This window comes from Engystomops pustulosus, chromosome 2, assembly GCF_040894005.1.
Source record: "Engystomops pustulosus chromosome 2, aEngPut4.maternal, whole genome shotgun sequence".
NCBI classification, from domain to species: Eukaryota; Metazoa; Chordata; class Amphibia; order Anura; family Leptodactylidae; genus Engystomops; species Engystomops pustulosus.
The window spans coordinates 130,201,557-130,216,139 of NC_092412.1; the positions used below are offsets into that span (position 1 = coordinate 130,201,557).

The 14,583-nt window shown below is 40.5% G+C and overlaps 1 protein-coding gene across 7 annotated transcripts in view; it reads left to right on the top strand.

Annotated features, from left to right (window-relative positions):
• The window catches only part of BCAS3 (BCAS3 microtubule associated cell migration factor), an 818,800-nt gene that overhangs the window by 186,572 nt on the left and 617,645 nt on the right, over positions 1-14,583 (top strand). For all 7 annotated transcript variants that reach the window (XM_072136426.1, XM_072136427.1, XM_072136425.1 and 4 more), the window contains one exon: positions 457-627. In XM_072136426.1, coding sequence (XP_071992527.1) covers positions 457-627 — 171 coding nt within the window. The remainder of the gene's footprint in view (positions 1-456; positions 628-14,583) is intronic.

The following is a 14,583-nucleotide window of genomic DNA, read 5'->3' on the forward strand; positions in this document are numbered from 1 at the left end:
ATTATTTTTTTCTTCTGTTGAATAATCTGTATTAACAATAAATGTAAATGTAATGTAAAATGTTCATTTTATTTGATGGCCTCTTTATATGTTATTATATCATGTGCAATAACTGTATGAACATTTATTTCGGATTACATAAACTTACATTTTTCAAGATGAGTATCTTACTGAAAGTTCTGAAAATCAACTGTCAGTTGTGTAGGATATAAATCTGCCATAGGAGCTGGTTAAAGACCCGAAAGCTTCAGTTTTTTAATGGTTGTTATTTATGGTAGAGTAAATCTTCTTTTTAATGACCAAACATTAATGTTGGCTGAGTTAACATGTCACGCTTCTGCATTTTTTTGCATACAGGATATTTGGCTTACCTAGACAAACGTAGATTACATTGCGCTTAATGATGTATTGTTTCATTTTATTACATTATATTACAATATATTTATTTTATTATAGACTCTAAAGACAGGACTTACAATGGTTGGAAAAGTGGTTACCCAGCTTACTGGTACACTTCCTGCAGGATCTTCTGAAGAAGACCTATCAACACATAGCAACACCCGGCGTAGTCCACTTGTACCAGGAGTTATCACTATTATTGATACAGAGACTGTTGCCGAAGGACAGGTAATTTTGATGTTTTGTTGAAACAGGAGTGGGTTATAGATGGGTTGGAAGAAAAAGATGCAACATTGTATTGCTAAGTACATACCACAATTAACAGAAAATTAATTATTTATTAGGTTGAGGTTCAACACATTGTTCAAAGTGGAAAGAAATCATTGCATAGTAAGGCCAGTTGTTAGAGCCCAAGGCAGGATCAATTATGCAGATCCATGACCACAACATATGGTATACATCTAAGAACTTGCATATGCACTTGCAGTTTATTCCTATATTAACATTAATAATGTGTACACTAATGTGTACATGTTGCTTACATGGATGGGTTCATAGAATTCTAGCATTTATGAAATTAATATATTAAAATGTGCTATAAATTTGTTTTATCTGTGTTGTTCCAGTTGCCCAGTACAAATCACAAAAACCCTTTACATTACTGTTAAACCCTTGCAGCAATTTTTCAAAATGAATGCAGAAGAAAGTTCATCAGTCCCATTTTTGTTCCTTTCTGTTCTTCTTGGAAGTGTTCTTTAACCCCTTAATGACATCTCCAGTTTATGGGTTTTCCCACAAACTAAAGTTAGGCCCTATCCACGGGATATGGCCTCATTTGCTGATCAGTGGGGGTCTCAGTGCTGAGACCTCCACAGATCGTGAAAACTAGGGGTCCGTCAGACTAATGGAGCAGACGGCCGTGCATGCTCCATTAAACTCTATGGAGCTGACGGAGATCATCTAGCGCAGCGCTCGGCAATTTTCGTCAGCTCCATAGAGAGTAATGGAGCAGATGGTCATGCGCGGCTATCTGCTCCATTAGTCTGACGGAACAACATGGGGTCCGACGGAGGTACGTGGGACCCCATTGGACCCCTCATTTTCGTGAGACCCCCACTGATCAGCAAGTTAGGCCCGATCCTTTGGATAGGGCCTAACTTTAGTTTGTGGGAAAACCCCTTTAACCCCTTAACCCTGAAGCCACTTTTCACCTTCCTGACACGGCCCATTTTTTAGAATCTGACGTGTCTACTTAAGTGGTTATAACTTTGGAACGCTTTAACATATCCAGTTGATTTTGAGATAGTTTTTTCGTGACACATTGTACTTCATGTTGGTTTAGAAATTTAAGCAATATGTTTAGTATTTAAATGGAAATTTGCCGAAAATTTTGAAAAAAACAATGTTTTCCAAATTCAAAATTTTCTACTTTGTGGAAAGTTGGCCATATCACTAAAATAACTTGATAACTAACATTTTCCATATGTATGCTTTAGCTTGGCATCATTTTTCAAACATCTTTTCCTTTATTTAGGATGTTAGGAGGCTTATAACTTTAGGTGCAATTTTTAAGATGTTCACGAAAATCATCAAAACCTACTTTTGGAGGGTCAAATTAGAAGTGACTTTATAAGGCCCACATGACAGAAACCCCTGACAAATGACACCATTTTATAAACTACACGCCTCAAAATATTAAAAACACCCTTTGGGAATTTTGTTAACCCTATGAGCGTTTCGTGAGGGTGCAAATAAATGAAAGTGAAATTACAGAAATGTAATTTTATCTTACAATAGATTCATTGAACACTAAAATTTGCACCTTCACAATGGGTTAAAAGGGAAAATGCATGTTACAATGTTTAGTGCAATTCCTCCTGAGTATGCCAATACCCATTTTGTCACTGTACCCTGTTGTACGGGCACAGGGGGGCACTTGGAAGGTAAAGAGCATTGTTTCGTTTTTGGAGGACATATATGGCTGAAAAAATTTCATGTGTCAGGATGCAGTTGGAGAGCCCTAATGGTACCAAAACAGAGGAAAACCCCAACAAGAGACACCGTTTTGGAAAGTACACCCCTTGGAGAGTTTAACAAGGTGTAATTTGTGTATTTGCCCCAACAGGTGTTTGATTCAATTAGGCCCCAAAAAGGAAAAAGGTGAAAATTTTCTCAAAAAAGTCACTTTTACCCCAAATTTCTGTAAGCCACAAGAGATAAAAGATGAAACAACCCCCATATAAAGTGTTGTATGGGTACACAGTATGGCTCAGAAGGGAAAGAGGGACTTTGGCCTTTTAGAAGCCAGATTTGACAGACATCCTTTACATGTGTCGGGATGCATTTGGAGAGCCCTAGTGGTACCAAAACAGAGGGGAACCCAAACAAGTGTCACCATTTTGGAAAGTGCACCCTTTGCAGAATTTAGCAAACGTGTAATACTGTATGTGTTTTTGCCCCTACAGGTGTTTGCTTCAATTAGGTCCCTAAAAGGAAAAAGATGAAAATTTTCCTAAAAAAGTCACTTTTACGGCTAATTTTCGTATCCCATAAGGCACTAAAAATGAAACAACCCCAAAAATGTGTATTAGCATTTCTCCCAAGTATAAAATTGCCCCAGACATGCAGATAAAATGTATGGGTACGCAGTGAAGCTCACAATGGAAAGAGTTGCGTTGGCCTTTTAGAAGCCAAATTTGACAGACATCCTTTACATTTGTCAGGATGCATTTAGAGAGCCGTAGTGTTACCAAAACAGAGGGGAACCCCAACAAGTGACACCATTTTGGAAAGCACACCCCTTAGAGAATTTAGCAAGGTGTAATATGTGTATGTGTCCATAAAGTTGTTTGATTTAATTAGGACTTAAAAAGGAAAAAGGTGAAAATTTTCCTATAATGGTAATTTTACTCCTAATTTTTTATAGCCACAAAAGATAAAAAAAAAATAATAACCCCCCAAAATGTGTAAACCTATTTCTCATGAGTGTAGAAGTACCCCACATGTGTATATAAAATGTTTTATGGGCGCACAGTAGAAGGAAAGAGGGATGTTTGCCTTTTAGACCGTTAGGTCGTTAAGGATGCAGTGATGCTATACATGTGGGGTTTGTGTTATGATTTAGACTTTTTGCGTTATATGTCTCTTTATGTGTTTATGGGGCTTATGTGCATTTTTATTAATTTATTTTGATTATTTTGATTTTTTTCACTTTATTATTAGTTCCAACATGGGACATGAACAAGCAATCATCTATTTGCTTGTTCATGATAATACCCTGCAATACTGATGTATTGCAGTGTATAAGCCGTGTCAGCCTATGTACATGCATAGACTGACACTGCCTTTAAGATGCCGTCACAGGTGGCATCTTATAGGCACTGCCCTGGGGTCCATATGGGAAAAGCCCCCTGTCAGGCATGTTAAATGCCGCTATCGCATTGACGGTGGCATTTAACAGTTAAACACCTGTGATCGGAACGACTGCTAGTGTTACACTGGGATGTCAGCTATTAGCTACTGTAAAGCTTCAGGGGTAGTGGACCCATTGGACCACCATGGACGATGACGTAAGCTGACACCCAGTTTTCACCAAAGCCTGACGCAAAGCGGGTTGGAATTGTTGCGGCATGCTACCACTAGGTCGTTCCACAGGTGCGACTCTGTCCATCGTGGCAGCGAAAGCGAGGTACGGAAACGTTAAGCAGAATCGTGGGGGACAGACAGGAGGTCAGGACGGGCAGCATGGGATCAGAGTTGGGGACACAGCAATAGGTGAAGGCAGGCAGCAGAGGAGCATAGTGAGGAACAGTACCAGGGTCACAACAGGAAATAACAATAACAGCGCAGGGCATAGGAGCAAAGCTTTCTCTAAGGCACAAGGCACAAAGATCCGGCAGGGTGCGCAGGTAGTTGCAGGTTTATACAGAATTCTGGGAAATGGCCAGCGCCAATTAACGGTGCGCTGGCCCTTTAAATTTTCTAAAGCCTGTGCCTGAGACGGGAGCGCCCCTGACAATGACCCCCCCCTTGGCCTCCCCCTCTTCTTAGGCTGGAGAAATCTCCTGGTCCAGGATATTGTCCTCCCAGCCCCTCCTCCAAATTGAACCCCTTCCAGTCGTCGAGAAAGAATCGCTTTCCCCTGACCAACATCATATCCAGGACCTCCTTTACCTCATAGACCTCAGTTGCATTAGACTCAGGAACCTGACGAGGTACCTGTCAGTAGAAGCTATTCAAAATGACTGGCTTCAGGAGTGAGACATGGAAGGAGTTCGGAATGCGCATGGTGGGAGGAAGGTGCAGCTTGTATGCCATGGGTTTGATGCGCTTCATCACCTTGAAGGGACACAGGAAACGTGGCCCAAGTTTATAGCTTGGAATCTTCAGCCTGACATATCTGGAGGAGAGCCACACTTTATCACCTGGAGAAATAAATGGGGGAAGTCTGTGTTTCTTATCTGCCTGAGCTTTGGTGCGTGTGGATGTCCGAAGTAGAGATTGACGAGTCTGTTCCCAGATGGACTTAAGGGGGCAGATTTATCAAGCTGTCTAAAAGTCAGAATATTCTTAGTTGCCCATGACAACCATTCACAGCTCCCCTTTAAAATATTTGTGAGCACTGGTAAAATGAAAGCTGAGCAGTAATTGGTTGCCATGGACAACTAAGAATATTTTGACTTTTAGACAGCTTGATAAATCTGCCCCAAGGTCTTCTATCAACTCTTCCATGGCAGGAACATCAGCAGACGCAGAGATAGGAAGAGGTAGGCATGGATGTGGTCCGTAAACAACAAAGAAAGGAGTGGCACCAGCAGACTCAGACTCCAGAGAGTTGTAGTAGAATTCAGCCCAAGACAGCAGAGTGGACCAGTCATCCTGTTGGGTGGAGACAAAATGGTGGAGATAGCAGCCCAGGGTCTCAACTTGTACGTTGGACTGCGGATGGTATGCAGATGAGAAGTCCAGCTTCACTTGAAGTTGATCGCACAGGGACCCCCAGAAATGATAAACGAACTGGACCCCATGGTCCGAGACGATGTGCAGGGAAAGTCCATGAAGCCGGAAGATGTACAGAAAGAACAGACTGGCAAGGTGAGGAGCTGATGGCAGATCCGGCAGAGGAACAAAGTGGGACATTTTGGAAAACTGATACGTTACCACTCAGATGACTGTATTACCGAAAGAAGTTAGGAGATCAGTAATAGTCCATGGCTATGTGAGTCCACGGGCGAGTGGGTATCCGCAACGGCAGGAGCAGACCTGCAGGCTTGAGACGTGACCACTAGTTACGGGGACAGGAAGCACAGGAACTCACTAAATCTCGAACGTCCTTGACCAGATCTGGCCACCAGTAATAGCTAGATAAGAGAGCAACAGACCTCTGCACCCAAGGGTGCCCAGTCACATGAGAGCAATGTCCCCAAGTCAGTATCCTCTTCCAAGAGCTGGTCCGACATAAGTCTTGCCAGGAGGAAGCTGCCGTAGATCTACAGGAGCAGCAACCACTAGTCGTTCTGGGGGAACAATATGACGAAGAGACGGTTCTTCCCCAAAAACATCATAGGCACGAGAGAGGGAATCTGCCTCAAGGTTCTTCTCGGATGGACGGAAGTGGGTCAAGGCGTTGAACCAAGAAAAGAAGAGGGACCAGCGAGCCTCTGGAGGATTGAGACGCTGAGCAGTCTGGAGATATAGGAGATTCTTGTGGTTGGTGTAGATATAGACCGATGACTAGCTCCTTCCAGAAGATAGCGCCATTCCTCCTAAGAGAGTTTTATGCCCAATAGCTCTCGGTCCCCTATGGAATAATTCTTCTCTGCGGAGGAGAAGAACCCACAAGTGAGAGTTCGACCCTTGGGCCCTTTTTGTGTGAGTGCTCCAGTTCCTACTGAGGAGGCGTCAACTTTCAGCAGAAAAGGCTTCTCCATATCAGGCTGTGTGAGAACTGGGGCCGAGGCAAAGGCTGACTTCAGACTAGAGAAGGTTTCTTTAACCGCCGGGACCAGAGTCTGGGATTGGCGCTCTTCTTGGTCAGTGTCACAATGGGAGACACAAGAAAACAGAAGTGCAGAATAAACTGCCGGTAGTAATTGGCGAAGACCAGGAATCTCTGTATTCCACGCAGTCCTACAGTGCAAGGCCATTGAAGAACCGCAGACAACTTAGCAGGATCCATCTGTAGACCCTTGTCAGAGATGAATTCTGGTGGAACTGGCACTTCTCAAGTTTGGCTTAAACGTGATTGCCTCCTAAACGACTGAGGACTTGCCGGAACTCAAGGTATGTGGAGAACACCAGGATATCGTCGACACAGATATATAGCAAGACTCTGAAAATGTCTTCGACGAACTCCTGAAAAACAGCTGGTGTTGCAGAGTCCAAACGGCATGACAAGGTACTGGAAGTGCCCATCACGAGTATTGAAAGCGGTCTTCCACTCATCACCTTTGCGGATCCGAATAAGGCTATACATCCCACAGAGTTCTAGTTTGGTGAAGACCTTGGCTCCAAGTAAGCGTTCAAAGAGTTTCTTGATCAACGGCAAAGGATAGCGGTTCTTCACGGTGATTATGTTTAGGTCACGATAATCTATGCATGGATGGGGTGACCCTTCCTTTTTTACAGCAGCAGGAGAAGAGGACTTAGATATGAACCCCCTCTGTAGATTATCTTTAACGTATTCACTTTCAGCGGTTTCAGGCACAGGCAGTGGGTACACCCGACCCCGTGGAGGAGATGTGCCCGGCAGCAGGTCAATCGGGCAATTGTCGGGTCGGTGCTGTGGCAAAGTCTCTGCTTGCTTCTCTCAAAAAACATCTGCAAAGTCCACATATGGAGCGGGGAGACCCACCAGAGGCTTGGAGGACTTCGGAAGCGAGACGGTGGAGACGACATTCCGGTACCCAGCGGAGAACTTCACTCGTCATTGCGTTAGATGCTCAATGAGCCAACACAGAGAATTGACTATACTGCTGACTGTATGCCAATGCTAACTGTGAGTGCTTATGGCAGTACAAGCTATTATTTTTGGATATCATTCTTCAACAGGCTAATTTGGCCAGTTAAAGTGGGTTATCTTGCTTGAATGCAGTATTTTTTGCAATAAAAAACCACACATGACTCCTCCCCATCCTCGTGTTATTACGTGTTGTGCCATTTGAGAAAAGGTCAGTACTGCTGCCAGTCACTGGCCTCAGCAGTAACCTTTACATAATGCCACTGGCCTGATTAGTGATGCGCTGTTTGTAGAGGTCAACACTGAGGCCAGTGATTGTGTTATTCTATTTGTATTGCATTAAAGCAGCTTTTTCTTTTAGGCTGGGCTCTTTCACATTTGCTTTATTTTTCACTTCCGTGGTTCAGTGATATACACGGATGCCTCAACTATTGATTTCTATGGGTGTATTCACGTCATAGTTTATAGGGTTGAAAAAAAACACATGTCCATCAAGTTCAACCAAGGAAGGGAAGGGATTGGATGAACAAGGGATTTGGGCAAAACAATTCTATATAAAATAACCGTCAATGTTATTTAGGTGTAAAATGGCATCCAGACCCTTGTTGAAGCTCTCTGCTGTCCCTACTGTGACCAACGCCTGAGGCAGGCTATTCCACAGATTGACAGTTCTCATAGTAAAAAAAACATGCGGCCTCTGGTGATTAAACCTTGTTTTTTTTTGTATGGACCATTCATATATTTGTATAAATTAATCATGTCCCCTCTTAGTCATCTTTTTTCCAGACTAAATAAATTTAGTTGTTTTAATCTCTCCTCATACTGATACCCTGGACAGCATATTCCAGGTGAGGCCAAACCAATGCCTTATACAGTGGTAATATTACATCCTTATCCCAAGATAGATCTTGCTGGCTTTTGAGGCTGCTGATTGACATTGCATGCTGTTATTCAATTTATGTTCTACCACCACACCCAGGTCCTGGGACTCTCCCAGATCAACTCCCCCAAGGAACATATGTTGCATGTGGATTATTAGCCCCCAGGTGCATAACATTGCATTTTTCCACATTGAACCTCATTAGCCAAGTGGATGACCAAACATTCAGTTTGTCCAAGTCCCCGTGCAGCCTATGAACATCCTCCATAGACTGTATTACACTACACAGCTTGGTGTCATCTGCAAAAATAGACTCAGTGAAATTAATTCCTACCTATATATCATTACTGATTATTGAATAGAATTGGGCCAAGCACAGAACCCTGGGGTACACCACTCATAACTGGTGACCATTCTGAGTAGAAATCATTGACCACAACTCTCTGGATATGATTCTTCAGGCAGTTTTCAATCTAATTGCAAATAATTCCTTCAAAACCAATAGGCCTTATTGTACTCATCAGGCGATAAGGCGTCAAAACGGACGCATCACAGAGACAAAACGGAAGAAAAAGGGAGACACGATGGAGATAAAGTGCAATGGATGCGCAACTGAAGCTGAGCACCAATGCCAATGTGAAAGAGACCTAAGTCTGTCTTTTTAACTGCTTAGATAACTCTGTTAAAGACACACTGAAACACTTTTCTACATTCCTTTCACATGGCTGAATTTTAAATTGGAACCCTAAGCAATTACATTTTCTGCAGCTATCATGGAGTTTTATAATGCACTTTTACTACTGCATTTATTTGAATGACCTTTATATAAATGTTTAATTGACTTTACTAGGATTTGAACCTGTGAACTCTAACACAACAACATAGGGTGATAAATGGCTTAAGCAAACTGTGTTTATTTTACGTTAATGCAACTCTTTGTTTAATCTTACTGAGGGCATGAACTGGCCTTTAATGCTCTCTTTGGAGTACATACTTAAAATAATTATGAGGGCTTTGTATATATTTTCTTAAAAGTTATGATAAAAATTATGTTTTAAGAGGTCTATGAGATATTTTAATACATTTTATTTCTAGATAATCATAAGATGACTCCCTTACTCCATGACTCATTTACTTCATTGCTTTTTAGAATTAGCTTTTTCTCTGTATGTTCTTCCCATTTTACCTTTCATTTGATGGGATGCTATTATAGTCATTTCCTCTTTTCTTATGCTCGTATTACCAACCTATAATAACGAATTGGATCATTGTAATGATTTAAATGGGCTCTCCTTTAGATGTTACTGCTGATCGGTGGCGTCTCAGTGATGATATCCCCATGGAGAACGGGGGTCTGTTGCACCAGCAGGTCTATTCATCTCTATGGCACTGATGGAGATAGCTGAATTGTTCTAAGTTCTAAATTCTCTCCTTTTGATGCAGAGAATAAATAAATTCACAACTTGCATTTCCTAAATGTCTGCTTTATGTTGGCATGGTTTTTTAAGATTCCACATATTTTACTAGAATGTTATGAGGCTCAGAATTTGGGTGCCATTTTTCAAGTTTTTGGGAAAATCACCAAAACAAATATTTAGATGGACCTGCTCAACTTCTAATTGACACTGAGATGCCTAAATAATAGTGGGACTCATAAATTACCCCATTATGGAAACTACACCCCTCAACATATGAAAAAGCACTTTTAAGAAGTTTGTTAACCCTTTAGGTGTTTTGTAGGGGTTAAAACAAAATGAAGGTGTGGTCTACAAATTGTAATATTTTTTGACAATACATTCATTTTGGGTGGAAAATTAAACATTTGTAATGGATTAAATGAAAAAAGGCTCCACAATGTTTGATATCCAATTTCTCCCGAGTACACTGATACCCCATATGTGGGGGTAACCTGCTGTATGGGCGCACGGCCGGGCATAGAAGGGAAGGAGGCGCCATCCAGAGCAGATTTGCTATGTCACATTGCACAGGCTATAATTTTTTTTGTTTTTTTAATGTGGACCTATTTTTTTGCCACATGAGATGCACTTTTCTGGTACATAATTTTGGGGCATCTATAGCTAATTGGTGAGATTTTATTAACTCTTTGTTGGTGGAGGAAATGAAAATCATCAACATTTTTTTGTGTTTTTTTTTTTTTGGCCGTTTACCATACCGTAAAAATAGTATATTATTTTTATTCTATCGGTCACCACGATTACGAAAATACCTACTTTATATAGTTTTTTTTATTTTTTTCCCATTTTTTGCTGAATAGAAAGTAATTTGGCAAAAATGTTAATTTTAGCATACCGACTTTCATATGCATAACTTTTTTATTTTTCGGCTTACAAATCTCGTTAAGGGCTTATTTTTTGCGAGAAGGATTGTTCTTTTTTAGTGGTCTTATTTTAGAGTGCATAACTTTTTTAAATCACTTTTAGAGCATTTTTTAAAGGGTATTAATTAAAAATCAGCTTTTTTTCAGAGCATTTTTTGAGGTTGTTTTTTACGAAGTTCACTTTGCGAGTCTAATAATGATTCTATTTTATTATGCAGATTGTCACGGACGTAGCAATACCAAATATGTGGGGGTTTTGTGTATTTTATTCAATTTTACTGAATAAAAGCTAATTTGGAGACAATTTTTGTTCATTTTATCATCACCATCTTTTCATATACAGAACTTTTTTATTTTTCGGCTGACAAATCTGGTTAGGGGCTTTTTTTTTGCGAGAAGAGTTGTTCTTTTTAGTGGTCTCATTTTAGAGTGCTTAACCTTTTTTAATCACTTTTTAGAGCATTTTTTAAAAAGGTATTATTTAAAAATGATCTTTTATGGGAACGTTTTTCCCTTTTTTTCCTGGCGTTTACCGTGCAGGTCCAGTAACGATTATACCGATTGTTACGGATGCTGCAATACCAAATATGTGGCGGTTTTTTGTGTGTTTGTGTTTTTTATACTTTATTAAGTGTTTTTATGGGAAAGTGACATTTTACGGGTTTATATTTTAATGTATTTATTTTTTATTTATATTTATATATATTTTTTTACTTATACATAGTTGAACTTGAACCAGCGATGCTCTGATCGCTGATTCAAGTCCAATACACTGCTCTACAGACGCATGCTCAGACAGTTTACAGTCAGACCTGGAAGGGACCTGACTGCCTCGGACATCGGGCAGCCCCGGAACATTAGGCAGACTCTGATTAGGCTCCGATTGCGGCTGTTAGCCCACGGTGTCAGCTGTGATTGACAGCTGACAGCCGCTGCTTCTGGTACCGGCTCCATTCGTGAGCAGGACGTTATAGTGCGTCCTGGTGCGCTAAGTATCTAGCCACCGGGACGTACTATAACGTCCAGGTGCGCCTAGGGGTTAAAAAACAGAAGTATTCCACTCACCGATCCCATTACAAAGCTTTACAGTTCCCTGCTGGTCTATACTGCTCACTCATGTGTTGACTTGCAGAAAATGCCAGCACTGCTGTGGCTAGTAATTGGCAGAGTGGGCTTTTCCTTTGTGTCGAGACTCGAAAAGGAAGCAGGATATTCACAAGCACTATCCACAAATTCACATGTGTAACATGCATTCCTTTTCAATAGTAGCCTTTTTAGTTACCCAGATCTGTAAACTTTGAGCACCATACTGTTGCAATCTTGCTGCACCAATAGGGAATCATTGTGCAATTTTTTATAGCAGATATTAAAGTGGGCTTTCTTGCTGCTGTTTTGCACTCAGCTGCATACATAGTGGTATATCTGCTTACATGTAACTGCAAGATATAGGACAAGGTGCTTCAATCTTTTCTACAAGCTACAAAATATCCACCTCTGAATTCCATATCCTTAAAAGGTGCAATTTCTTTTCTTTTTTTGTCCCCTTATATTTGCTCCTTTTTATGGTGCAAAAATTAGCAAATTTGTCACACACCCAGCAAAGCTGGATGGTTTGCTGCAACTTTTTTTTTTTTTTTTTACAATATTGCACCTTATATTTTTTTTAAAAAAAATGCAGATGTGGACTTATGAAAAACCGGTTAAAATGTGTGATCACTGATTTGTTTCTATACGCAAAAACATCTATAAGTTTGATCGGTTCTAGACAAAATGGGGCCCTGGGCAAAACTAAAAGTGGGGCCCCAGAATAAATCTATTTTATGACTAGTAACTAAGAGGCTCCCTTTAGTGTGGTTAAAAAAAAAACTAATATTGGAGAATTTTATAGGAGATTGATAGATGATAGGGAGATTGATGGGCAGCACAGTGGCTCAGTGGTTAGCACTACAGCCTTGCAGCACTGGTCAACAACTGCAAAGAGTTTGTATGTTCTCTCTGTTTGCGTGGGTTTCCTCCAGGTCCTCCAGTTTCCTCCCACACTCCAAAAAATCGCTTGTAGGTTGAATAGTTTGTGAGCCCCATTGGGGACAGGGACTGATTTGGCAAGCTCTGTGCAGCGCTGCATAATATGTGTGCGCTAAATAAATAAAGAATTATTATTATTATTATTATAGAAGACATGAAATATGAAGAGAAATAAAACAGATTAAAAAGTAAAGGCGCCATAAAACCTTTATAATTTTGAAAGCAGACAACCAGGCGATGCATTTGCTAATTAACATTTAAAATATGTACAAATCCAGAATACTTATATAAAAAAAATATATTTTCATAAAACAGGAAGATGTAAGGAGATCATACAGACCCCACACCAATATATCCACCAAAATATGCAGCAAAGGGAACGTTAAATCCACAGGGCACTGAGCGTCACACAGATCTATCATTGTATGGTAACCCAAATAATAACTATATATCCATAAACCAAAAAGCAATAGAGAAAGTGTGTTCTTAGTTAGTTCTGTATAGAGAAGGGTTAAAATCATGAAGATTAGTTGATATTATTCTTTCTCAGAATGTAGTAACATACAAGGTGAATATTTCCATTATCTGTGAGGTGCAGCAGCTCCTGTGTGCAGCAAATTCTCCCTGTAGCCTGATGGCTAAGAATCTGGAGGGGGAGACACAATTCAAGGGTCTGTATCTCTGGCTCTGTGACACACAGAACCTCACTTCTTTTTTCCTATGAAAGAAGAGATTCTCCTCTTTTATATGAATTTATCTAAGTGTCAGGAAAACGGAGATATTAACTGTTAAACTGCCGTTGGGAGTGATTTTTATATATAAAAATGGCACCTGATATTCTTACTTTAAACCTGAATATCTCTGGATCCATGGCACCTAGAAACAAAATTCAAGATTCATTTGAAAGAAGAGATTCACCCCTTTCAGGGGGGCCATGGGCAATTGCCTACCCATAGCTCCGGCCATGAGTTTGATAAGTATGGTTGGTTTTGTTTTCATGTATTCAAATGTTGCATAGTAAAATACTAAATTGAAAAAAAGGCTAGAATTGAATTTATACTTCAAATAATGTTACCAATGTCACCAAGCCCATCCCAATTGGCAACTGCCTAGTCACACAGCAGATACTAGTGAAAGGTACAATATAACATATCTTTTTTTCTGTAATACCAATTTTTTATACAAAAACACTTTGGCAGTGTATGTACTATGCTCTGTGGGGACTGGGGGAGTGTTAAAAATGGGTCTCCTGGTGACAGGTTCCCTTTAATTCTTTTTAGACAGATTAGACTAATGGATACTGATTTAAGTCATTCACATATGGGGAGTATGGAGACCTGCTTGTTATTCTTATGAATTTGGATGATTCGTGGTATGCCTCTCTGGTGACCTTGTATGGGAGAGTTAGAGAAAAAAAAGAGCATTCGTCATCTGCTGCCATCTGACCAAGTGAATCCACAATAGATCCCATAATTCTAGAGAGTAAAAATATAAATATAACACCAGCTATTGTTCCCTCTGCACAGGCTTTTACAATGGACAGCACACTAGAGATTGCCTTATCTGATTCGCTTTGCAGCATAACTAATATGTGTGCATAGTTTTGCAGTGCATTACAAATCAAGACACATTTGTTTTTACTTTTTTAAAACCATGTGATTTAACCACTTATTGACCAATGTACACAAATTAAGAAATCAAACTGCCTACAGAAAGAAGGCAGTCATGATTGTCACGAAAGGCCCTCGTGATCAGAGAAAGCACTTGGCGATATTTCTTCAGGTTTTATTCCAGTATATCAACAAGTTACATATCAGCCAAGTCCTCAGGTAGAGCACCTCAGCTTGCTCTCCAGACCGAGGTTCCTCAACAACTGCTTTTCAAACAATAGCCCCCCACCCAAATCCACCCCCACCTGCTCTGCTATCTGGTTATCACCTAGTAGGGGGTGGTGGGAATTTATTACGCTAGTACAGCAACCCC